General features: G+C 29.7%; 2 protein-coding genes across 6 annotated transcripts; one reads left to right on the top strand and one right to left on the bottom strand.

The window, feature by feature from the left end:
* Positions 1-1,598: 1,598 nt before the first annotated feature.
* Bma-gei-8 (Myb-like DNA-binding domain containing protein) lies at positions 1,599-14,656 on the top strand (the record flags this gene model as incomplete). 4 transcript variants are annotated; one of them, XM_043076625.1, is made up of 29 exons in its annotated part: positions 1,599-1,739; positions 2,039-2,152; positions 2,279-2,497; positions 2,725-2,809; positions 2,937-3,136; positions 3,418-3,606; positions 4,227-4,432; positions 4,510-4,630; positions 5,146-5,322; positions 5,424-5,661; positions 6,154-6,340; positions 6,460-6,646; positions 6,966-7,130; positions 7,237-7,397; positions 7,596-7,974; positions 8,365-8,467; positions 8,767-9,107; positions 9,217-9,292; positions 9,485-9,621; positions 9,788-10,189; positions 10,593-10,640; positions 10,943-11,126; positions 11,334-11,569; positions 11,935-12,025; positions 12,213-12,353; positions 12,527-13,068; positions 13,736-13,918; positions 14,091-14,208; positions 14,391-14,656. In XM_043076625.1, the coding sequence occupies 29 exons, from the start codon at positions 1,599-1,601 to the stop codon at positions 14,654-14,656; spliced, it is 5,637 nt and encodes a 1,878-aa protein (XP_042932559.1). The 4 variants fall into 4 exon arrangements, with proteins under 4 accessions (XP_042932559.1, XP_042932560.1, XP_042932561.1 ...); XM_043076626.1 differs by having other exon boundaries at positions 8,365-8,482; XM_043076627.1 differs by having other exon boundaries at positions 7,237-7,415.
* Positions 14,657-16,538: 1,882 nt separating this feature from the next.
* On the bottom strand, positions 16,539-23,882 carry Bm4197 (Glycosyl hydrolases family 38 protein; the record flags this gene model as incomplete). Of its 2 annotated transcripts, XM_043076624.1 has the most annotated exons (18): positions 16,539-16,699; positions 17,316-17,538; positions 17,628-17,829; positions 18,083-18,258; positions 18,486-18,593; positions 19,435-19,585; positions 19,944-20,020; positions 20,122-20,200; positions 20,446-20,600; positions 20,723-20,902; positions 21,171-21,351; positions 21,465-21,634; positions 21,958-22,114; positions 22,489-22,638; positions 22,752-22,885; positions 23,087-23,227; positions 23,469-23,573; positions 23,784-23,882. In XM_043076624.1, 18 exons carry the CDS (start codon positions 23,880-23,882, stop codon positions 16,539-16,541), a joined length of 2,649 nt encoding a protein of 882 aa, XP_042932558.1. The 2 variants fall into 2 exon arrangements, with proteins under 2 accessions (XP_042932558.1, XP_001893226.2); XM_001893191.2 differs by lacking the exons at positions 23,087-23,227; positions 23,469-23,573; positions 23,784-23,882 and having other exon boundaries at positions 22,752-22,813.
* Positions 23,883-27,984: the final 4,102 nt, after the last annotated feature.

Here is a 27,984-nt window from a genome sequence, read left to right as displayed (position 1 = left end):
TAATAAAGTGATTTATAATATTAGATCATAATATAATATTATACATTAAAAATTATCCATCTAATGATAGTAATAGTAGTAACAATATGTAATAATAATCAATATTAATTATAATAATATGTAACAACTTTCGATAGGAACGGTTACAAATTAGAATTGATCTTTTCAAATTTATTGCATAAAGTGAAAAGAAAGAAAAACGTGAGATTTCGTTGGAGAGATCAAATTACTGCAAAGAGTGAAAGTTAGTTGATGCTAATGATGATCAGTTAACATCCATCTTTGTTTTTTCGGTGAAAAATGTTTGTTTAATGATCCGTTTACATTTTTCAGTCATATTTTACCGAATCTCTCATACGGTATCCATCATTCTGAATCATTCTTATAAGCTTATTTGATTTCGACTTTTTTTTTTTCAATCAAATTAGTAAAATTTAAGTTTGTATGATAAATACTACGAAACGATGTAAAAGGATGGAAGAAATTATCGAACTTTTAATTTTTAATTTTTCACCATTTAGTTGTGAGATAAGATAGAAATTTTGATGATTTCGGGAGAAAAAAAGCCTGATATAATTGATTTTCTTCTAACCCTAAAATTTTCAATCATTCAGAAAAAAAATTAAACACTTTTTTTTTTTTAAATAATATTTTGCAATAGTACAAGGAAAAAAAAAAAACAAAACAAAACAAGACCAAAAGATTCGATTTAATATTAATTCAGCAGAAATTGATTCATAATAAACGCTGGGAAGTTTTACAGTTTATTCTAATCTTTTTCAAACATTCGTTTTTTGAACAAACAAAAATAATGAAAAAGATTTGGCAGATTTTCTTTCTTCTTTATTAAAAATTATTCATCAAAAGTAATGTAAATCAAGTAAACCACTTCATCTTATTCATCTAACATCATTAAACACAATAAGTTTATCATATCGTGAAAAATTAACTTCGTCACCAAGTGGTATACATAACGAAATTTAAGTTTAATATTAGAGACGAACGAATATATCAGGAAGGCATGAAGTTTGCTTGCCAGCTATAGCAAATTGCACCCAAGCCTGCTGCAATTAGATGACGCATCGTTGTTGCTTGTGTATGGTTGTGATTGTTTGGTATTTGTTTGTTGTTTATTGTTGGTGATTAGGATAATTTATTAGCTTTACGGACTTCGTTTCCATGTCTAATTATGCTCAGTTATGTTCAGTATGCCAGCACTCTTTGAACTACAATGATATTTTCTTTAATCATTCATACTACGATTCATTTCACATTTTAACATTCTGAACATATAGTGACGCTTCTGTTGTGTTTATGATTATTTATAGTTTTTGGTTGTCGTAGCAATGCTTTATACCCTTCTATTGTTTTTATAGTTCCCGTTTGTCGTATTAATTGACTTCCATCATATTGAATTGTTTAATTTAATTTTAGCAGCATGTTCTGTTATGTTTGCGGCTGTTATTATGTTTATGGTTTTTGATTATGTTATAATTAAGTATTATGGATTTTATTGACTTGTTTAATTTAATTTTAGCATCATATGGCATCGTATGCAAATTATCCATTTCGGTGAATGTGATAAAAGTTTAAGGGCAATGTTTCCTACTGGTAATCCACCTTTTACGGCACCAAATGCTCAACAGAATGCTAATAATAGTATGAATCTGGCAGCAGCACTTTATTTACATCCATCGCTGGGCATAACAAATCAAGCGTATACTCAATTTTATCAACAAGTAATTTGAACTGAAATTTGATTTTATGGACTTTAAAAACTGAATCAAGTGATCGATTGTTAAATAAACTGTTTAGTTTATATGATCAATCGAGAAATTTACTGGATGCATCATTTTCTTCATAATGATCTGGGTTTGTGAGTAGAAAGTTATTGAGTGTATCTTCCAAAGAATGTGAGATTGACTTGAAAACTTAACTAAGATGTGTTGTTCTCCTTGAGTCCAATATTTTTTAGTAATTATGGAATTTCATAATGTTTTGATATACTTATGCAAATTGTTTTTGACTTTATTCGTAGGCTCAGAGCCAAGCACAGTTAACCCAGCAACAGCAACAGCAGCACTTACAACGTCAATTTGAACAACTGGTTGTTGCTCAAGCGGCACAGAATGCTCATTTGCAAGCAATTCAGGTTGATTTCTAATGTTATGGTCTGCTCGACTAATCAGAAGTTGAGAATGTAAATGTACTTAATAATATATCATATTGATAAGTGACACATTATGACCATATCCATAAATGTGTTCATTTTTCTTAGCAGCAGCAACAGCAACAACAGCAGCATGCATTTCAAACTCAACAAGCTCAAGCGCAAAATCAAAAAATGCAAGTGGCACAACAGCAAGCACAACTACAACAAAGTCAAGCGCAAGCTGTTCAAATACAACGCTTGAATGCATTAAGGCAGAGTAATCAACAAATGTCTCATTCCCCTTCGATGCGAGGATCTACACCTGGTGCTATAAAGTCTCGTCAGGTATTAGTATGGCTATTCATATACTTCTATCTCTAAAGGGACAAAAAATATGTGGAGTTAATGAATTTCATGACACTGTTGCCCTCAGTTCCATGTCACTGTCAGAATTGCAGCTCTAGTTATTATTTTGTTTTGGTTCTATATGTAGAGAAAAACTTTCATCATCCAGTATTTTCTTCACAAGAATAAATGTTCAATTTGATTAGTAAAAATCTTTCCATTTGTAGGAGATTCAGGCTGAAGTGGATGCTCGACGCCGACGTTCATTAATTGCAGATTTTATGGTTGCGACCAACTCGGCTACATTTTTAGGTAATATCAAAGAGTAATCTCTATAGATGGTTCGCTAATTTGTGAGACGTCTTCTGGAGATATTTTATCGTTTTTAAAAAATACATTTCAAGTGCAAATCTTTAAATACATAGTGTGCTGATTCCAGATGAAAGGAGACGTTCGGATTCTATCGGTGGTGGTATATTAGGTGAAATGAAGAAATCAGAAACGATGGGCAGTGAATTCAGCATGATTGCTGACGAAACAACAGAACGTAAGAAGAATTCAATCACCGATCACTTAGAAGCAGTTGAGAAAGAAAAAAAGCTTGTCGATAGCCAGATCACTATTATACAACGAAAAAAGGTGTTCATGATAGTTCTTATTTAAGGATTGAATTAATATTTTATTAAAGGATTTGAATTCATTATGAACTGTGGAATTAATAATGATTTAAGAAGTTTTCTTATTTAATCACATATTTGAATCATAATATATCATGATTAAGGACGGAGTATCAAATAAAAAATAAAAATATAAGAGAAACTGAACTTATTAGAAGCCCAACTTTTATTCTGTTTAGTTTTTTTTTTTTTTTTTTTTTTTTTTAAATCAGTTACCTTGAAAGAAAAATACGTTGAATATAGGAGCAATACGAGAATGAATTGTCTAAGATATCGAGTGATAGCACCGATAATGATAAAGAAAATGATGACAGTACTGAAGACATAGATTCGATGAGTCTGGTTGAGAGAATTTATGCTGAAAACCGAAAGAAGGCATTTCGTTCTGAAGCTCAGATGCCAGCTCATCTGTTACCTTCAGCCGCAACAGTTGTAAGTTTACTACTAGATGCCATATATTTATTTTATTCGCGAATTTGCTGATGTTGGAATTTATCATTTTGTAATTCTGTGAAATATAATAGTGTTTATTGAAATATAGTATGAGATTATATCAGATATCCGTCACTTTGCTGATGTAATTTCCGATCGTAAAAAATCCGTTCTGTACTCCTGTAACACAAACACTCTTACTGAGGTTGTAACCAATAGGAAAAAATTAAAGAGAGATTTTTTCTATAATAGCAAGGTTGGTAGTGTAGCATTTGGTAAGCTAATAATTTATGCCTTTAAATCAGCTTAGATATGATGCAAATATAACTGAGACGAATATCATAGAAATAAAGTGCTTACAACAATGCTACAGGGGCATGATAAAACAAGAGCGTGATACTCTCATTATTGAGTTATAAAGTTTTTTTTTTTTCCTAAGTAATTATTAAGTTATAAGGTCATTCTTTAGCAAAATTTCGTACTTAAGATTAGCATGGTGCAGTGTACATTTATTTTTATTTTCAGTTCTAATTAAGATCATATGATTTTACATATGCTCATAACATTTTTTTTTTTTTTTTTTCAGTGCTTTTTCTTCATTTAACTGATTGAACTTTCAGCCACAATATCGAAATCCATGGGACAGTCCCTTGGTGCAAGAAACGATTGAGCGATACAAAATGGTAAAACCTTATTTAGTGAAAATGCTGACGGAGCATCGTCAAAACGATTTATTAGCTCAAAAATATCAAACTGAAAAATACAATATGATGTATGCAGAATGGTTGAAGAAAGACGAGAGGTACTGCAAAAGTCAGAAGAAAATGTAAGCTTTGCTTTTTTGTTATAACATTTATTAACATTTTAATATTTGTCTCTTCATTTCCTGTTTTATTTTTGCAGTGCTCGAGACGAAAAACATCGTGAAATATTTGAGAAAACATTTCCGGAATTGAAAAAAACACGAGAAGAACGAGAGCGGTGTGGTCGAATCGGCCTTCTGTCCACAGAACAGTTAGAACAGGTTAAATTAGTTTAAAATTTTTAATTGTTAGGTTTACATTTTTATTTCTGAAACTGGATTGATAAGATTCAAGGAATGGCGGTACAACCCATCGTCTAAAGAAAAATTTCTTTTTCTTAGGTTCATGGCTGCAATGCTCAGTATTTGAGCTGTCGCTTTAGGTAAAGAATCACAATATATTGATATACTGGCAAGCCAGATATTGGAAATGAAGCCAGATACTTCAAAGTGTGCATCCATTACCGGACAGAGTTTGACATCAGTAACAGAACAAAAGAAGCTGAAAATATTAATGAAAAATGGAGTTATGATCATGTAGAATAGCAATTAACAAATGTTTTATTGGGCGTTTATTTTTTTAAAAATATTATGTCATATTGACTTTAAGTTGTTGCATGTTTTCTTTGCTGTGCACCGATTTCAGTCTTTATTTTCGAGATTGGTTTAGAAAACTTCTCTCTAGTTCATATTTTAGATAATGTTATGTTGATTGTTGTAACTAGGCCTAATTATAGGAGGACGAATATAAAAGACGGCGTGCAGCTGCGGCACTACCACCGATAATGATGAATTCAAGAATGCGTAGTGCACCGTTTTATATAGATTTAAATGGAGTTGTCTTAGATGCATTGGAGGATCATAATGCTCATATTGAATATTTTTTGGGAAAGTGGACAGATGACGAAAAAAAAGTAAGAGAAATATTTTGCATCATTTCTATCGGTTTTATTTCGGATTGTTCTAAATAAGGATAGAAGGATATTTGTCTTAACATTCATCGGCTTTTTTCCAGACTTTCAGGGAGCAAATTGTTACATACGGCAAAAATTTTGCGGCGATAGCGGAATTTCTAGATCGAAAAAGCGTAAAAGATTGCGTTCTATACTATTACTTGACTAAAAAGCGTCAAAACTATAAAGCATTGATGGGAAAGAAACGGAAGAAGCCTCCAAGATGTTACAAACCACCGGTAATGCCACGACTTGAAGAAGTAGCACTAAAAGCACCACAGGCTGCGAATGATGTCACCAGTAAGTTTACCTACTGTTTTATAATTTCATTTTCTTAAAATCTCAAGGTTCGAATATTTTCATGGATGCATAACGGAATCAGCACAATTTATTCAAGCTGTCATAATAATACGTTTGCATAACCACGTGTTACTCTCTCACCCTGGTGTTAGTAGACAGAGCTGTATGAGTGAGTGTCATTATGCTATGACATAGTGCATCAGTTTTTTATTAAGCATTTTGATTTCATAGTTAAATTCAAGATGCAAATTTGACTTTAGCTGACTATTAAGTATAGAAATAAATTATGCTATGATGTTGCACACTTGTAATTAAAGTGGAAACGAAATAAGTTGTAAGTAGCCTTTCGTTACTAATAGGAGAGATCGTTGGTTCGAATTATGAAGAATTGATACACTTTCATTTAAGATAATTAAAGTCTTATTTATACTTTTAGTTTTAATTACATGTGTCAAAATATCAAAAAAGTCTTAACTTTTAATCCAATTTTAGTTGTTGGTTCACGAGAACTTGAGTGTTGTATTTGCAAAGCAAAAGTGAATAGTGGTTCAAATACTGGTCGAATACTTACTCGTTTAACATTGGATGCGTCGGGCTATGATGCCAGTTCAGCGAATGAAATTGATATTTGTGTATGCCAGAAGTGTAAAGCAAAAGGGATTAAGCCAAAAACTGTAACGTATGTCTTTAATATGAATGCTTTTCTGCATAGCGCTTTCATAATTATTATATTGGATCCCGAAATTTGCCTTTCATTTTTGATTTTCGAAGTTTATGAAAACTTTTGTTGCGTTTTAGACGTTGCCAAATTGGTACATGCCATAATCCGCGTCGAAAAGTGAAACCAACACGACCAATGCCAGTGAAATGGAAGCTGATAACGGATGAGCAGAAACAGTTTTTAATGCATCAAATGTTGATACCGGAAGATATTTTAAAATGTTGCCCTGCATGCCATAAGAAAATCTCCAAGCAGTTGGATATGGTTAAACTTTTAAATGTTGAAAGCACTGCTGCATTTCGAATATTTAATTCGCACTTATTTCCTAAGCCTTCTACTTTTTCTCAAACTATTTGCAACCATATCCAAATCTCTGAATGACAAAAAAAAAAAAGTAAATAAGAAAGAAAACACTGCAATCAGTTGCTGATAGTTCAAATGTATATCCTTGTTTTCTAATTTTGATTCAGTGTTTTTTTCTTATTTTGTCATCCAGAGGTAAAGCAAGTTAGGTTGTAGAAGTTTTAGTGTTTTTTTTTTTTTCTTTTTTGTTATTTTCACGGACCTATGAAACTTTTTTCAGCTTATCGCTGGTGAACTGGAGGAAGAAATGGCTTTATGGAAGAAATCTTCTGTTGCTATTTGGAGTAGTGAAGAGGTGGAAACATTACGTGCCGCAGTTACTTCAGTAGGTGAAAAAGATTGGAGTACTGTGGCTGAAAAAATGAGCAATAAGTATAGTGCCAAGGTATGTTAACTGTGTAATTAGCACTAAAATAAGCATGCAAAATGGTGAACTAATTACTTGATTTAAATTTGAAGTCAGTTAACTCTTGTTACTGTGACAATTTCAGCAATGTCGAGAGCAGTATGAAAAGATTCATGCCATGGGAAGTGTCAAAAAGGAAGCAGAAAGCGAAGACGATGTTAGTGAAGATGACAAAGAGAATCCACAATTACAACAAGCTACTGTTGCGGTCAAGAATGATATTGCTGAAACTGAAGCGGATCCGAGGTTCGCGCTTTCCGTTCCGTAGGTTTTCCATTTAATTGCTTAAAGAGGTGATTGTTGAATAAATTATTGAAGAAAATAATTAAAGTCGTTTCTCCTGATAATAATTTTTATCTTTGCTCTTTATTATAAAGCTTTTTGTGACATGTAATTCTTTAATAAATTTCATGACTCTAATTATCATACTCTGCAAAATTTTAGTGGCGAAAGCAGTGCAAGCGCTGATGAAGCAGCCAACCAAGATGATTGCGTAATTTTATTACCACCACTCGCAAAATCACCGTCAACACAATTATATAAGCCAAGGTTTCGCGGTACTTCCGGACTGGGTTCAGAAGTTTTGTCTGTCGGTAATTCCCATTTGCATTTGTCACAAGTCGGTAAGGAGTCGGAAGTCATGTCATCTCCACTGACTTGTCGTAAATCTGACGCAAGCGTCTCCTCGTCGTCGGATCTTTCGAACGCAGATGATGTTACAAAAACGACCTCCCTACCTCCGCAGTCATCCTTTGTTGGAAGTGCACTTCTTGCAACACTTACTTCTTCGACTCCTGACTCGATGCCTACTCGATCTGCTCAGGTTTATTTAATTTTCTTGTTTTTTCAAGAACTCTGGTCTGACCATGTAATCATAACATACAATGAGTGTATACTTTTGGAAATGTAGAGTATTAAACGAAAAACTATACTTCGTTGATGTGAATGGGTTCAATTATTGGTATCCTAGTCCTACCAAAGCTAGGAATGTGTTTTCTAGAAGATTAGTTTTAAAGCAGGTGCCATTAGGTTTAATGTAGTGTTCGTTACAAATTAACTCGACTTTCTTTGACCATTAAAACTTTTGTTGAGATTCTCACTAATTCGGCTTATCTTTGAGTATTAAAACAGATTTACAGTTTTATGATCGAATAATGATGGTGAAGATTTTATCATTCGTTGCATGAGTTTTATAATTAAAGTGCTTTTCAAGTTGGATATCGATAGATTACCACAATATTCAGTTTCAATAACCCGATCGTCAACTTCAGCAGTTACCCAGTCTGCTTCATCTGCACTTGGAAATATCGTCAAAGGTTCGATCACTCAAGGTTTCATTACTTGTCATTTTATTGAAAAATTAACCTCTGCATAGATGTACTTTATTTCAAAAAACTTTCTGTCTTCCTTTAATGAAATTGTTGAAATTATTCAAACCTCTGTTTTGAGACACTGCAGTCCATAATCACTTAACAGCTAAAATATCTACTATTCTTACCAGAACAGCGATAGAATTGATGTTTATGATACGACCGCTTTTTGTTTCATTTTCAAGTTGTTGAAAATTAATGAAATTGGAAATTAGCTTGATTAATGAATTTTGGCTTGTTTACAGGGACGCCTGTGATGAGACCACCATCATCACCTACTCCCAGTAACGATTTGTTATTGGAGAAAATGAAACAAATGCAAATGCTTTCTGCTGGAACAGTCGCAACTGGTGCCTCTTTAGCAGCAGCGGTAGCAGCAGCCAATAATATTGCTACAAGCTCCACTCCACCAATTCCAACACCCGCACTGCAACCTAATGCAAATGCAGCTGTTGCACTTCCTTTTTTGCAGAATTCCTTGGCAGCGGCTGCTGCTGCTGCATTTCCTACTGCTGGTGCTGATCCAAATATGTCATCCTTGGCTGCTTTCTATAATCAGTTTGCTGCAATGGATCCTGCCATGCAAGTGAGTTTTTTCCTTCTTGAAGAAATATTTATTATCTCTTCTTTTGAGAAAACGGAATTTTGGACAAATTTGCAATTTGCACCTTCGTGATTCACTTTTTTTTTTTTAGTATGCCATGACAATGAAAATAATGCAACAGGCTGCACAACAGCATGAATACGAACGTCGGTTGGCTGCGCTACGAGGTTGCTTTTTACTTTCAGTACTGTTTTTTCTACTTATGTTTATTTTAGTTCCTTTAAATGTTAATTGTAAGTGAAAAGATATGTATTTGAATTATAAGTGCAGAGATATGTATGTATTAATTCATGACAAATAGGAAAAAATTAGGATGTCAGAATGAAAAAAAAATTGAAAATTGGAATGATTTTTTTTAGCAAGCAGTGTGGTTGACCAATATCGACAGCAGGCTTTAGCTTTGGGTCTTTCTGAACAGCAACAACAGCAGCAGGTACAGAATAGCCATCAGCAGCAACAAATGAATGCATTAGCAAATGATCAAGCAAAACTTTTGGTTAGTTTTATTTCCTAAAGAAAAACTAATCGAAATATTTTTTCGAAATTGTTTCAATTAACCTTAAAATTCTATTTGCATTTTTGTGTATTTGAACTATTACATTTGAATTCATCCCGACAGAACGTGACATTCAGTCTACAAATTATATTTAAATTCTTTATAGTTATGGCAGCAACTAATGCAGCAATCGACCATAAAGCCGTTGCAGCAACAAACAGTATCACAAGCAGTTAACTTACAACGTACTGCAGCAGCAAATACATTGTTAGCTGCAGCTGCAGCATCTACAAGTGTACATCCATCGGTTGCAGCTCATTTAAGCGCTCAACCAAATGTTGAACAGCAACAACAGCAAGCAAAGCAGCTTATTGCATCAGCAACACCATCGACAGCAATATCTACTATGACGGGTAGAGTAGCAACAGGTAATACAGAGCCGCAGCGTACAAACGTGCAATCACTTTCGTCGACAGCTTCTCAACTCTACAACGATTTTCGCAACGCTGAACAAATGCGTAAGGAGCTGGATGAAAATATGCGACAGTTGGAGGCACAACAAAAACTTGTAAAATATTTTTTATGTATGGGAACTACGAAAGTTCACTTAGTGTTAGCTACAAAGAAATTCTTATATGGATTACAGGAAGATATTAAAATTATTTGTACTAGTCACAATTATTTCTATAATGTTTACAAGAAAAACTCTTCTTCTGACTTATTACCGAATCAAGAAGAATAAAAAAGAAGTACGGCAGCAGATTAAGTTTGAATTACACTAGCTTGAGAGAGAAGATATTAAGCATCTGACGAAGAATAATAATTTTAGCATATAAAAATTTCCTCACAAAATCATTTATATACATCGATAACTTCTCTTTTATTACCAACGAATAGAGCTGTTGCGTTTTTGGTAATTCATTCTACAAATAGGCAAAAAATTATTCAAATATTCTGTTTTTCTCTTTTAGCAAGAAGAAATACGTTATATAGAACAACAACGAAGACGTGTCGTAGAAGTAAGTTGTGTTTTGAACATTTTATTTTGCATATTAGCAAAGTGGATTAATAGTTCTGTTTGCTCATCCACCGATAGGGAGAATCAAAAAAAAAAAAAAAAGATGTCCTATTTGTAGAATGTGCTACAAGTTTCCCGTCTTATTTATTGGCTTTCTTGAGTATCGATTATGGTTGTTGATGATGGAGGATTTGAATTTTATTAAAATAAAATTTCGATTTCTCAGCTTTATTTTTTATTTTTCAATAAAAAATAAAGCTGAGAGTTAAATGCCTACTTCGACTAAATTTGGAGGTATTTCAGGAAGAGGCGCGTATTGGTGATGAATTAAGTCGAGTGTCACAAATTGAATATCCACGTGCTCTGCGATCGCAAGATGTCGAAGCTGTTCGTGTTCATTTGCAAACTATAGAACGTCTTAAAGAACGACGTACAGCAATGCAGCATTATCTGCGTGCTTATGACGAAGGATTAAAGGCACTCAGTGGTTAGTTTTATCACATTTTTTCCTTGTCTTATTTAAAAAGTCCATTCGTCTCTCAGAATCATTATTACTGCCACCGTTGAGCATAATACATCAGATGTTCCACGTTCCATTGTGATTTCAAATGACTTTCCATTTTTCAATTATTGATGGCTTATAATTTCAGTGCCAATTGTTTCTGAGTAACATCTTTTTGTACTGATTTTTCAGGAAGAAATGCATTAACCTCTACTCCGTCATCTGGGGTAATAGTGAGGGGTATGTGTGATGAGCGTACAACTGTTGGTTTGGGTCCTGTTAGCAAAGGTGCAATGAAAGAGTTTCCTCCATCAGTAACTAGGATTGGAGTTACTCCATCTTCATCACAGGCTGTATCTGGTCAGAGTCTGATCGGTATAAAACGAACTTTGAATGATTCTGCGCTTGCAACAGCAGTTGAAGGACGAGTATGCATTTACTTGTTCAGAGCATTACATTTTATTTTAAATACATTTGGACTCAATTTAAGATTTATTCTGATGTGCTGACAAATTCTCTATTCTCTTACGAATGGCCTGTTCCTTTTAGCTTTTCAAAACTGATTATTTGAGAAATATTAAGCAAACGTGAACTGTTTAGGAGAAATAACTTGAATCCAAATGAATGTTGCTTTCCAAATTTTTGAAATTTTCTTTTGATCGCTTATGAAGTAAATATTTACCGTCTTGCTGTAATATTAATAAAGTATGAATAATATATTTCGTTATCTTCAAAAAAGAAGGAAAAAAAAAAACTAAACCTGCTTAAGTTTTGCCGACGGTTTGTTTTACAGCTTCCTAGACAGAGCACGTCAAACGATTCAACTGCGCTTGAAGAATGCACAAAAAATCGAAGTTCACGTATTGATCCTCTCTCTCGAAAGGGTTAGTATTTCGTAAGAAAACTAGTTCTTGCAGAATAAGTTTTTCACGTTTTATTTCGTTAAGCTGGGAATAATTTCAATAAAGTTTTTGATATCAGGTGGTGGAAGTATCGACGATTAAAACAATAGTAGGATGCAGTGGAACTTATAATAACTATAAATGACTCAAAATATATTCTTTGTTATAGGACTGGACAGCACAATGTTTGATTCAGGGCAAACATCACATCTTTTGCGTCAACACTGCCATAATGTAACGTTCGACGAGGAATTTAATCGCGCCGAGCATAGGAATATGCAGAATAGCTGTGAAATTAAACGTAAATCAGGTATTTTTGTTCTCAAATTTTCTTGGATGGGAAAGCGCCAAAGATTAGTCTAGTATTTTTCAGTTCAGTTTTTTGGATGTGAATTTTTAATTATGAATTTCAAATAAGCAATAATGGGTTAATTTTGCGATTTTGATTCATTTAGGAAAATTTCTCCATCAACCAATTTTTAGGTATTCATACGGTATATCTTCCGTCTGTGTCCGATGTCCACCATGCACCAAGTGTGAAAACATCTGCAGGAAGTCAGAAGCGTGTGGGGTCACCGACGATTACTGCAACTGCGCATTTTACTTGTACTACGCCTAATAACTCCGCACCTACGTCTCCATATTCGCAACCACTAACATCTTCAGTAGCATCGGTATCCATATCTCGAACATCTCCAGCTCAGCAACAGCAGCACTTTCCCCATTTTGTCCCCACTTTACCGCAACATCAAACTAGATTTTCGCCATTACAATCCACATCCGCTCCAGCCAGTGCAGCCATTTCTTCGCATGGACTTCCAGCCACTACCATTCTTGGACGTCCAGTCGTAAGCCCTGTAAGCAGTTATACTTCTGGAATGCGTACTCCTGTTCCGACACTTGTTTCACCTCGAACACCCATTTCCATAAATCCAAATCTATCAAATTCACATTCAGCGCATGTTTCACCATGTAACTCATCAAGTTTACGCGCGACAACACCTACCACTTCGTCGCCATTTCAGGTCTTTGATATTTTATTAGTTAGAGGATGTTAATAATACTTTGTGAAAAGCTTGGAAAAGTTCATATGCTTTAAAAAAATTCATTTTTAGAAATCTCTAAAATCTGGTGCAAATAAGATGAGTGTGATGAATTTAGTAGAAGAGCTAGCAGTTAAAACCATTATAGATGGAGCATGCAAGTCACGCATACAATTGAACAAATGAGGAAAGGGCTAGATAATATTCTAGAGTTAATTCAGGACCAACTTACAGAAGAATTTTTTAAGTTTTTAATGAGAGTCTTGTAACTTTTATAAATTAGCATATTATGCAGTTGTATTGAAATGGTTAATAATTGTTTTTGATTTTGGAAATCTTAAAAAAACTCCTTTTCCGACTATTGATTGCAACGGAAGCATAGCATAAACTTTTTCTTCATATGACTTATTCTAGGATTTGTACTAGAGTTCTAGAATTTGGTGGCACAGTTAAGTTGTTTGTCATGTTTAATTATTCGATCGTAAAGTATTTCCTTGTCCTGTTTTCGCTTCTGATTAGGTGTTAAACTTCGGTCCAGGAGATTAAAGGAGGTTTTGGTTTATTGAGTATTCTGTGTTCTTATATCAGCTAGAACAGAGTGGTTTAATTTTTTTAAAGGATATTTTAAAAACATTTTGCACTGTTGCAGTTGTCGGTACTAGGGACCTTATCACCGAATGTATCGTCCCAGAGTATCTCCGGCACATCAACATTTCAAACATCAGCAATTATTCCTGGGAATACTTTGAGTGCATCGGTTCCTTCACTGCTTGTAACAAACATGGCAGATATTAGTGGCGGTGGCGCGAAAACAATAACGAATGTAGCTGAGGTACGATGTATTTTCCTTCCTAAAAGTATCAGCTATAGTGATTTTGTTCAGCTTAGGCAAGTATGTCGTCATTTTTGCAAGTTATGGTGGATAATTTTGTAGTTTATGTGAATTTGTTTTTTTTTTTTTTTTTTTTTAAATCACATTGCAAACTGTGTAGTAGTTATTACAGAACGAAGAAAAATCCACCCTCGTGGAAAACCAACAGCGTTCATCAGAACCTACTGCTGTTGCAAATTACGAACCGCTGTCACCTGATACATCCGATGTTGCACCTACATCCCAAACAGGTTCCTTTCATTTTTCTTTTTCGATTCAAGTTTAATCTTGGAGTAGGATATTTTAAATATTTTCTACATAACAGAAGAAGTGAAAGAAATCCTTATATAGGAGAATTAATTGAAATTTTCATTTAAACGCAGATTTAAGGCACAACTTGTAAATCATAACAAATGTTTTCAATGAATTTCAGGTACTTCTACTGATCAGGCCACAAATTTGCCTCTTTTTTCATTTCTGAATTTGCCGGATAGTGGAAATGGTACATTAAGTGCTCCAACAATTCGACCAGTTATTTCTCCAGATGATTCCTCTTCAAATATGCGAAATATACCAACAGGAAATATTATTCCACCTCAGCTAACAACAACAACGGTTACGACGAGTGGGAACATAATGCTGCCTATTAAGCCACCACCGCAACCGACTTATGAACCACTTTCTGATGATGATGATTAATATTTTTTTAGAGCACTTATCTATTTATTTAGTTCGTTTTGTCAATTTTTATCTCAACGCTTTAATATAATAGCTTAGCAAGATAGGATTTAATCTTTCTTCTTCTCTCTGCCATTAGCAATAATATTTTGAGTGAAAGAAGTTGTGCAAATTTGCAGAACTGTCCTCTTCAAGAAAAAGCTTTGGTTCTGTTGTTTTCGTTTGTTTGTTTTAATAAAAAATTAATGAATTTTTGAATTTCATTTTTTTGACTAAATTTTAATTTGATGCTTGTTAGTAAGATTTAAATTTCGGTGTATTTCCATGTCTTTCTTCATATTTGCCCAATTGTTTAATCTTCATTGTTTCGATTTCTGTTTTTTTTAATGTTTTTTTCTATTCGTAGTAGCTTGCCCAATTGTTTATTTTACAAACTTTGTTTTTTGTTTTTTTTTTTTTTTTTTTTTTTTTTTATGGAATACTAAATTTAAAGAGAATTTGTAGAATAAAAAAGGACAAGCTCATAAAATGGCTAATCCTGAAAAAAAAAAAAAAAAAAACTTCTCTAGAAAAGAATAGGTATTAATAGCACTCATTGGTGCTATAAATGATAAAGAACTTCGACTCTATCATTGTGTTGTGGGAATTCTGCGGCTGTTTGGTTTGTGTTCTTCTTTTGTCTCTTTAATTCCAAAATCGCATTGTTTCAAAGTTTTTTATAGTAATTTTGTACAAAAATTTGCGAAAGTCATCACTCAAGTCTCGGTATATGGCAACTATCAGTCTTAAATTTTCAACTAAAAGAAAAATTCCGCGGTGCATATTCTGAAACTTAATTCATCGGTGGACCTATCACCAATTTGGTCTTTTTTCCTCTTTTTTGTTGCTGAAATCCCCAAGGAAATGGTACATCAATGGAATTTAGTATAAACTCATTAGTGTTAATGAGAGATGGTCGGAGGAAAGAAAGTTTCAAAGCGTTCAAACTATCACTGATAATGGCAATTGAATTATTGTCCAAATTAAATTTTCGATGATCTTAAGAATGATCTACGTTATTTTTTTTTAAGCATTCAAATATCAATAGGAATGGTAGTTGAGGCATTGCATGCTTGAATTATCATCTGAATTCTCGATACCTATCTTAGAAGCGATGAAATGTGTTGTGATAAGAAAAAAAGTAATGAGCAAAAATCATTTGATAGAGAATGATAAATTGATATGTATGAAGGACGGTAAACTGGTTAAACGGAAGCGGTTTGATGACTGGTTGTGGGATGTATTTCTTTGATAAACTGATTTATGGCTATGCAAAGCTATTTTTATGTAAAAAAACGATAAAAAAAGGAAACTGAACAGACCATTAATTAATTACCACAAGGAATGTAACAATATGAAATGATTGAATGAGATAAGATGGAATTATTTCCGGCATAATTTGAATCCCCTTCTTTGTACCGGTTAAATTCGACAAATAAATTGATCCGTTAAATGATGAAAAAAATTGACGAGTTAAATCCTGAAATTTGAATTTCTTTCCTTGACTGAATTAATTTTAATTTATTTAAACAAAATGATGAATAACTAATGAAATGTATAAGTGAATTAGCAAAAACTATAATAGAGATAATATAAAAGTGACAATTTATACTTATCCATTTGGATTATTAGTATAAATGATTCATAAAAAAAAAAAAAAAAATGAAAAAAAAAAAAAAAAAACACTAAATATTTAAAAAACATAACAATTTCATTAAAATAGAGAATTTCAAAAGAATTTTCATCAAATTAATATTCAGATGATTATCAATCAGTAGATAATGTCTTCGATTATGTGTATATTTTATTTTCAAATCAAAAAAATATAGATTTTCTTAAATTTTTTAAAATTAAAGTAATTCACTCATACCGTATTACTGTCGCTCTTACAATATAGCTCTACTGAACAATCATATGGTAACTGACGCATTGATAATAATATTGTTTTTCGTGCTATATATCGAATAGTGATAAGTTGAATGTTATCAGGTAAACGTGGCAAATCGATTAATACTGATGACATTTCTGGAATAGCAAGTGAAAATTCGAAAGTTTTATTAATATTTGTTACTAGATTTGTTATTTCAAAAATTATTTTTTTCGTTAATTTATAAATTTGAAAATAAGATTAGCTGAAATTTCATAAAGTATGTTATATCTTCATATTTACTTTAAGAATTTAAATGAGGAAGTTTGTTGGTTCATTGGATCAGTCATAATTCCCGCTGAAATTGTGTCGTCATTTAACAACAGTTTGATCCTTATTTCAAATACTTTTTTTTTTTGTTTTTTAAAAATTATATATTATGATAATGAAGATTCATTACGATGATGATATGATAATGATAATGAATGATTTATTATCATTAAAAAAATGAAAAAAAAAATGAAATTGTTAAAAAGAGTGAAATTTGATCATGATTTAATTAGAAAACATTCAATGGATAGTAAAAATTCTGAGCGAAAATTTAATTTGTGGAAAAAAGATAGATAATTAAATTTAGTTCAAACATTTGACTAATTACTAAGCATAATTATCATACATACATATCATCCAATAGTTACTACAGAGAGCTATCAGCTTTGGTAGCATTAATATTGTTTAAGGTTAATGAAGTGAAATGAATAATGAAACAAAAACCATTATTATCAGTTGAATTGATGCTTGATGATAAGAATAGAGCAGCGGGATAAAGTAATTCCTCCAATGTTTGTTGCACAAGTTGTGAATGATACATCGTATTCATTGGTGAACTTTTATTTTCTAGTTCGTTTTTGTCAATTGTTTTCAAATCATCAAAATTTTTCATTTCTGATGTTTTTGGTTCAAAAATAATTCGATATCGCAGATGAGATGGATGACTCTGAAAATCAAAAAAAAATTTAACTTACACATATACATTTAAAAAAAGTCGCAAATGATACTATTAATTAAGTAAAATAATTTTTTCACCTCACTAGCTTCGTAATAATCCAAACCTTTCCCATCATCATTATACATTTCTCGGTCTACCATTAGAGTAACTAAACCCATTTTAGCAGTAACACCAGTTGATTGTGCTCCAAGAACAGTGCAACGAAGCTTATCATCTTCGATTACAGTCTCGGTTATCATTGGATAAATATTCGCTTCCAATTTCATCTTTCTATCATATCTATAAAACAAACATAACAATTCCATTACAAATATTAATTAACAATAATAGTATATATGTATGCGTTCATTGCTAGAATACCGATACAACTTCGATTGAAAAGTTTTAAAAGTTGAAAAATCGATTAAAAATTTAAAAAAGAAAACTGCAAAAATTTGCTAACCTTCGCTGTATTAAATACATTCCATTTACATCAGTGTAAAAATGATCAAAATTGTTAATATTACTGTTTAAATTCATGAAGTATGTATACCCAGGTGATAAAGTAACATTTGTAAACAGATCAATTTGAATTGAACGAGCATTATCATCTGTTGAGTTAATAATGGTAATACTATATGCTAATTGTGATGATAATTGCTGTGTTATACTTGAATAAATTGGACCTTGAATAATGGTTGGTGATAATCGATTTTTATCAGTGATATTCTATAACATATTATAAAAAATGTCCGAGAAATTATTACCATGTTTTCAATTTTAACAAAAAAACAATAAATAAACAAATACATTAGAAAAATTATTGCCAAACGAATTTGTAACAGCAAATAAATTATTATTCATAGTAAGTTGATAATTAATTTAGATAAATGAAATGGAAATAGCATATATGATGAATGTAAAGTAATACCAAATCATTAAAGACAAAAAAAAACCTCAAGTGATAGTCCTGCTGATACCATGGTATATGCACCACCATAATCGTTAATTCGATTAAAATACAAAGCAAAATTTGTTTCCATACTTCCGTCATTGTAAACTAACTAAATGATTAATTATTTACAAATAAATTTTATCTCTTTGAAATCATTTTATGCTTTTTTAACTGCTAATATCAATAATATCGTTAAATAAAATCATTGAACATTTATTTGATCCTGATATTATTTGATTCATTTTAATACTTAATGGAAAATTTGATAAAGAAATAAATCAGCTTGTTGCAAGTTGCAAAAAATAAAAAACAAAAACTTTGCTCTACAAAAATGGATAAATTCATTTTTTCATTTCTTGCCCGAAAAAAAAAGCTTCTACAAGTTTAAAATAGCCAACCCGATAATTTTCCGCTGTGCTTGAATTCCAAAAAATAGTGAGAAATTCATTTTCTAGCTTGATGTTCTCATTTTTATTTGAATCTATCATTTTTGGACTGAAGAAAGAATTTTTAATTATTACTGAAAATTATTCATCATAATTTACTAAAGACGTTAATAAAAATAGCACATATAACTTTGTGTTTAAATAAACATAATCAAATAATTTCAAATAATTGAGAAATTCGAATTTGAAGAAATTTACTTGCATATTTTTCTGATAAAATTATTAGATTTCATTGAAGTTGTCAGCATGTTAGATTGACTATTATCTAACTGCATGATAACAATTGTTCGTGAAAATGGATCAAGCGGTACAAAAAATGATAACTAAAAAAAATATATATATATATGTTAAAACTAATTTAAATCAATTTTTCTACAGTTTTATTGGATTGAAAATTTGGAAATTTAGATTAGAATTTTAGTTAAATTTTTTGATTAACATTTAAATGAAATCATTTAATTAGTTAATTTAATAAGGGAAAAAAATTGTAACTTTGATCCTTACTTCAAAAAGATCAGATTGCTTTAATATTCGTACCACTTGTATTGTTAATAACTTATCATTATGTGTTACAGTAATAAACGGCGATGATACATTGATTTTAACTAATTCCATTGTTGAGAATGTTTTTTGACTAACAATTTGAATTTTGTAACTGTAAGATCAAAACTTTAAAGATGAATCCACTTTCTCTCAATTTCAATTCCTTTATTTAAATAATTATACAAGATAATTAGCTGAAGTAACTGGAAGAAATGTAATTCATAAAGTGCTACCAAATGTATTGAAGATATCTAAAATTTTTTAAATTGCTGCATCGTTTTTTTATCTGTTTCTTTAAAAAACACTTCTCAAAATTGAATGGAATTTTTCATGAACTGCGCAAATGATATAAACGCTTCAGTTTTCTTAATCATTACATCAACTCTAATAGCAATACTTTTCCAATTAAAAAAATTTTTTTTTAAATTTCTTAAACAGAAAAATTTTTAAGAAAAAGAATGCTAAAATACCTTTCGATACCATCGGCAAATGAAAAAGTTATGCGAGGTAAGTACATCCCTTTTGTTTTTACCGAATTATTAACAAACTGAAATTTTTTTTTATTTCATTTGTTTGAATTGTTGAAAAATGAGATAAAATTAGAAATTAGAATTAATTAGCTAAAAGAAGAAAAGATAGCAAAATTACCAGTGTTGTGAAAGTCTCATCAGAAATGCTTAACAACCTTTCCTGTTCTTTTAATATTATATGTAAAGCTGACCGTAATCTAAAATTGATCACTGTTAATATTATTTTGTAATTTCCTCCTTCATTTTTTTGAAGTATTTTTTTTAAAATCACTTTTTGAAGTCAGTGATAACAAAAATGCTTTAAAACACACATAGTATGTAGGTAGTAATATCTTTGTTATTTTTAATTTTTAGCATTCTGATTATTGTTAGGCAAATTTAAGTGAGTGGTTAATAAATGATCAATAATGTCTTCAATTAATGAATCATTTGAGCTTATCACCTTAACATATAATCATCCATAACATGACGTTTACTGGTACCCGTAATTGCGTCATGATGTATACTAAGTGCTAGATTCCTTCGTGCAATCTCCACATCACTGTTAAGATAAATCCCGATTGCGACACTTAATAAATCCACCAAACGAAGCTCTCTCTTTAATTTGAAAATTAATTTAATTTAGTGAAATATTCGTCTAAAATTCTAGTCTAATTTTTTGTTTATTATCGTACAAAATGTAAAATTTTAATTAATTAAAAAAATTGAAATTATTTCACTTGAATAATTCTTTCGAAGCATTTGAAGTATGCTCGATGATTGTAGAAGCCAGTCCAGAATGGTGCATTACTAAATGCATTATCCATGTAAGGAAAGAAATCACCACTAAGTATGGAAGCTCGCCTTTTCGCGTTTCCTTTCAGTGATTTGAAATAATCCGCTACCGTACCAAATTGCACCTTAAAATTTGATTAACTTCATAATATTTGACTGAACTGATCAATGTTAACAGTAATAGTAATAACTATAAACAAAAATCATACTAATAATAATCTTAACAATAACAGTAATGATAATCATCCTAGCAACAATAATAGTAACTAATTAGCAATTCAATTAGTAAAATAATTTACCTGTCTTTTTACTCACTTTTGTTTTTACTAAATAACGATGCTGCGCAAACAAATTTAATATTTTAAAATGATTATTTGCGCTAAACAAATTAACCCTCATGTTAAAGCGATCATAATTTCGATTAATATATTTGAATAGCGCACTGTAAACACGATGAACAATTTTCAAGTCATCAGAGTCTGAATAGAGGAAATCATCGCCTGCAGCTACTAATACTGCTTCTGAATTGTAAAATGTTTGTAATGAGCGATACTGATTTGCCATTCGCTCACCACTGCAAAAATTATTTCATTGTTGAATTGATTTCTGTTTGATTCAACTCTAACTGTAGTGACTGTAACAAGTAAAAGTGAAGAAAACGATAAGTGATAAGGAACAAAAATGTACTATAAAGCAATTTTTTGCACATTATCAACTTTTGCCCGTTCCATACAGCTTGACCGAGATGTCTTAGAAACATCGAACTGGCAACAAATCATTTCATCTGTTCCGCAAGCACTAGTTACTGTGTAATATGCATTTGGCAATACATTAACAAGTGGAGCCCAATGAAGTTGCTGCAGTTTTTAATAAATGAGACATTAATGAATCGAAGTATTATTAAGTTGCAATTATATGAGAAAATCAATTAATTTGTGTTAATAAAATGTAATATATTAACAAATTAATATATAATAATATATAAAATTACTAATATATTAATAAAATAATATTAATATATTAATAAAATAATATTAATCATCTACCTAATTAACTAATACTTAATCATCTGTTCGAATTTTTTTCATTCTCTTTAATATTTATACTCATTTTAATCATTTCATCCTTCTATTCTCATTTGAGAATGATGCAAAAGAAAAAAGCAAAAAAAGTTCTCTACCGAATCCCAATTTTGCGCCCAGCGGAAATGTAGCTGATGGTGTTGCTTCAATATATTTTTGATATTTGAATTAATTCGACCGATTACCATTTGATTAATTCCGGCTAATTTCATCAGATATGGCATCATAAGTCCATGACCAAATGGATCAACTGACCTGCATTCCCACTTATTTATTCTTTATAATGTTGCATTTCTTTCATTTGATTATAACATTATTTTCAAAAAATTTAATTCAAGTATATAATTAAATGTTTAATTAATGTGCAATTAGAAGTAGCATTTATGACATTTTTGACATATAAATTTTTTAGGCCAACGGAAATATTGCTCTTGTGGTATTGAAACAACATTCGTTTGTATTGTTATATAAAAAAAAAATTATTTTTTTTGAGTAGCAATTAATAGCTAAAGGTAATTACTTTTTTTTGTAATTTTTTAAAATAATAATTATTGATAGCAGAGAAGAAAAATTTTCAAAAAGCTCGTATTGATGCAGAAATGTTATAATTAGCTTAAAAATGAAAACACCATGATGTTGTTGGTGTAATGTTTAATATTTCGTGTACATATTGATGTCCAACGATGATATTCTCGATTGCTTCCCAAAAATATGGAGTTGCTTCATCATTCATTACCCAATGGCCCCCACTAATTTCCAAATGGCCTTCATCTATTAAGCTACAAAACAGAAGAAAATGATAAATTTGATTGATAAATTAAACATTGAACATATCTATCATTTCTTTACATTCATTTCCTTTTTCTTTTTTCTTTTTTGTTATAAAGTTAACCTTTTAAAATAATTCCTATAAGTAGTATTAGCTTCTGACCACCATCGTTCTAAGAATGACATTTCAGACCAAATGAATCGTAGCTTAGGATATTTTCTAAGTGAATTTACAATATTGTTTAAAATTTTTCGAACCTGAAACATATATATATATATAATTAAAATCTCAAATAAAACCACTATTGCCGAAAAATTATATAAATCTGATTTTTTAAATTGAATTTTGAAGTAACTTGAGAATTTCTATTTTTTGCTAAAGCAATAAAACCATTATAATATTATGAGTGAATATAATTAATTAATTTATAATGCAAGAGTTATATTTTAAAATAATACCGGATGATCTGAAGTACTGTAATATTCTTCAAATGTATACAACCATCCGGGATCAACATGTGAGTGCAGAACGACGAATACATTTAAATGTTTTGGAGCGTTTTGTTTATTTTGTATTAATTGAATACTATGCCCTTTGACCTAATAACATTTTTACTAGGAATTGAAAGTATATAACAAAAATTTTCTTCATCTAATTACATATATACTCCTCAATTCTCATAAATTCTTGATTTTCTTATTCCGTAAACGATTTTTTTTAAAAAGTTTTACTCAAATATTTTTTCTCAATTTTTTGATTGAAATTTGAATTAAGGAAGCAAATAGCAGCTTGTAAATATTCAAATATGAAATTTTCTAAATGACTTTTTTTCATTCGTACATCTATTTCAATAATAGCATTGCTTAATCGTTGAAATGTAGCGCATATGTTGTTTTGTCTTTCCGCTGATCTTATCCATATATCACTACCATTTATTTCCCTATACTGAAAGTAAAATTTTTCAGAAATACATTTTATTTTTAAAATTTAACAGTGCACTTCTACTTAGACTTTTTTATGAGAATTTTCGAAAAAATTTTTTTTCAAATGTTTCTTTGTACTAAATCAAAAAAAAAAAGGAAAAAAGAAATTCGTTGATAGTTTTTAACTAAAAAATAAGAAAAAAAGAAATTCGTTAATAGCTTTTTAACTAACCATCATTAACGATAAATAATCAGATATAAATTCGCCACTTAGAAATATAGTTAGTGTTCCAAATGCAGTTATTAGGAGTACCACATGTAGCTTCAACATTTAAAAAAAAGAAAGAAAAAAAACCAAAGGAACCAATTAGTCTGAAATATTGTTTCAAATATACAATCGTTTTATTTCATGTAATAATTTTATTATTTTACTAGCATCTCATATTCTTAATTACAATCAGATATATTCGTAATACAAACAATAATTAATTTATTATCAAATCATAATTGCGAAAGGATAAAATTTCAAATTTCACCTCGTATTTTACTGAAACAATAATGCTCAAAATTTATCGACAAACCAATTTCATTTTTAATTTGCTTAACAAATTTGTATAAAATTTCTTTTTGTTCCAACCAGATGTGATAGCACATTTTGTAGATATTTTAAACCGAGGGGTAAAAAAAAAAATGAAAATAATAATTTTGACAAGTATATTTGAAATTGAATATTAAATAAGAGAAAAAAGTGATTATAGATTAAATCAGTAAGAAAAAAATGAATTGAAATTTAATTCGAATAAATCCTCAGTGAATTAACATTGTTGTATTGCAGCGATCATCATCATTTGTACAATCGATCATCAGTTGCTGCTAGTCTCCAATCGGTTAGTTTGTAAAGATTTTTTTGTATTTCAAAGGAATGAATGTATATCATTCATATAGATGTCACTATATGTTGATATACTCATGTTTTATTCATATCAATGATATTTAAATAAAATCAAATCATAAGGAAAAAATTCTATTATAAAAAGTAATTTATTTTTATTAAATACAACAACAACAGCAATAGCAAATGAACTAATAAAATTGAAATTTTTTATAAAACTTCACAACTTGATCTATTTTCATTAAAAAATAACAAAAACGAAAAAGTAGAGGTGAAGGAAAACATTTTATAGTTTAACTTATTTCACTAAATAAATAACTAAAAAATAGACTAATGAAAAAACAGAATGTCAAATACATACAGCACATTGTTACTGAAATCGCTCTTTACTTTAAATTTATAGACCAATAATTTTATTGTATTACAAATATTATTAGTATATCATTTTTATAACAATTAATTTATTTTTGTTTAATACAATAACAATATGAAAATAGGCCGATAAAAAGATAAGGTGTAAAACCAGATAATTTTGATTTCAGTCACTAAATACAATTAATTAGGCAAGCTAAAGAAAGAGACTTATTTGGAGGATTGATCGTAAATAAAATAAAATTACGAAAGTAAAATTAATAACTAGTAGCTGATATTAATTACATCAGAAATATGTTAATTGGTTAGAAATATGTTCAATAAAATATGTGAATTTACAAACAGTGATGCAACCAACATAAAGATAAAATTTTAGAGAAATAAGTGAAATGAGATAAAATGTTTGTTTAATTGAAGTAAACATTGCTGTCACTTCCTGTCAACAACGTACTGCTAATAGTCTCAATGATGATTAAAATGTTAAGAGGATAAAAATATTACAGATTTAGGATTAAAATGAATAGAAATATTTCAACTATTAAATAAAATGATCGGACACAATGAAATTTATAAAATAAAAAATTAATACTAAATGAAAAGATTGTATCGAACGACAGAAAAAAAACAGGGATCAAAATGAGGTCTAATTTGAGAAGTATTAGAATATCTTTCAAAATCAGATAAGACAGAAAGGGATGAATTTTGACTGATACAAAACATACCGATGTAGATTATTTCCTCCAAGACGCATATTACTAATCTTTATAGAAATATGAAATAAAAATTAAAAAAAATAAAACTTCAAAATCTTAAATTATATCTTTTATCAAAAAAACAAAATAAAAAAATAAAAATCATTTGGTTAAAATACATACATATTAATTTCGCAATGATTTCAAAAATTATACAAAAAAAAATTTTTTTATAAAATCAAAAATTTGATCAAACATTTTGAAATCAGAAATCAGACCAATTGATGACTGGTAATTTCAATAAAAGATTAAAAATATGAGAGCACTGCATTGTATGGGGATGGTAGGTAACAAAAATAAAAAAAATCAAAAAAAAGCAAATGATTATATTGAAATAAAAAAATAAATAAATGAAGAAAATAGTGTGGAAAAACTATTTGGCCGATCAAGTAAGGTGATTACTTTGACTTAATAAAATGCTTTTTTTAAAACATAGCATTGTCTAGTAAGAGAGAAAAGGAAAGAAAACAGCACTGACAATTTAAAATAGTTTATAATAAATTGATTGAATCGTTAAACTAATTAAGTGTATTTTACCAGAAATGAAATATCAAATAAAGCAAAAAGACCTTATCATAGATCATATTATTAATCATGGATTAAACGTAGAATGATTTGATCAATCAATTTTAATTAAATGGAGTTAAAACAATTCTAGAATTTCCTGCAGATTACTTTACAGTGTAGTCATACTGTTATTTCATAACAAAAATTGGACTTATATGTGTTGCTTTACCAATAATTTGCTATTAAAAAAATTAAAAAACAATAGAAATGATTTTTACGAAATCCTAAAATTTGAAAAATTGATCCAAAAATGAACAGATGGTCAGAAAGAAATTTTAATAAAACTGTTTGATATAAAATGAAACGAAACAATCGCAAATGGAAATAAATTAACAAATCTATTTAACATGTTTTGTGAAGTGATTATATATCTTTTTATTCTTATTATTATTTATATTATTATTATTAGCTTTATTATTGCTATTATTTTGAATATTTCATTCCTTCACCACAATGTATTGTGCGAATGTTACGATTACACATTATTATTTCACTAGTGCTATCACATACAATTGCTTCTAATCATAGATAAAAAAGTGATAAACTGATTATCACTATCATTATGAAATAATTATAGTGCTTCTTTATATATTACTAATTTATGTCAATATATTTCTCTTAAAACATTCGAACAAACATTTATTTAAAAAATTATGTAAGTCATTACTTTTTGCATGTGTAATTAAAAAATGACTATTAAAATAAACTGATAAAAAAATTTTTGAAACAAATTGCTAACTTATAAAGTTTAAAAAGGGAAACTAAAATTGTTTTGAATAATTTCGATAGTATTTTTAAAGATCCAAAAAATACATATCAGAAAATTTGTTGTGCTATATAGAAATATATGATAAAATCAATATATTTCTCTGAAACAGCTCAACATTTGAAATTTTATTGTATTGACGCATAATTTTCAACGCTTATATGAGGCAAACAATCAAAATATGTATTCAGCTGTACAGTTAATATGCCACTAATAAATTTAATCTAAAATATATTTTAAAAATATATTTTCTATATCATAGAAATTGTTTACTTAAAATTACTAACCAATGTATTGCAGTATTAAATTCATTTTGTATGCATTTCATTGATGCAAGCAAAATGAGAGGAAAAAAATAGCATAATACCTTAATTATACTCACTAATAAATATCACCAGTATTAACAGTGATTTTGTAGGGAAAATGATTGTTTTATTGATGATTTTTTAAATTTTAATGAATCAAAACTAATATTTTTCATCTGTTTATTTGAAAGTCTGTTGAAATATATTTATTTACTGAAATTATCTAAAATTAGTTTATTAATTATTAAATATATGCTATATATTGTAATTAAGGATTACTGTTTCGCTGTTTAATTAAATTGATTATCGGCATCATTTTTCTCCTCTCTTTTTCAATTATTATTATTATCATTTTTCTATCAGTTATCAACTTATGGATTATCACTTTATCATTGCTAAATTACATCTATATTTTTACTTTTCCAAACTTAGTAACAAAATGAATCCATTTTTTTCTTCCAGTTTATTCAGTTATTTATTTCTATATATTCAAAGATTTTCCAAAGATTTTGTAAAAACATAAAATGATTGATAACTTCAACATGGTAATTTAATTGATTAAATTAAGACAATGATATTTAAAGGCTAATAGAAAGGAGCGACTTAGCAATGATCATTTAAGAATAGAAGAGAAATGAAAAAGCATTAAACTCAATTTCTTTCATTGAATCAACCAGAAATCAGTTAATAGATCTAAGATTAAGGCTATTAATACCAATAGTTCCCCTAGTCAGAAGGGAATAGAAAAAAATAGCACCAAACATAAATAAATTGAAATT

This window comes from Brugia malayi (genome assembly GCF_000002995.4).
Source record: "Brugia malayi strain FR3 genome assembly, contig: Bm_v4_Chr1_scaffold_001, whole genome shotgun sequence".
Lineage (NCBI taxonomy): Eukaryota > Metazoa > Nematoda > Chromadorea > Rhabditida > Onchocercidae > Brugia > Brugia malayi.
This window is presented reverse-complemented; position numbering and strand designations above follow the sequence as displayed.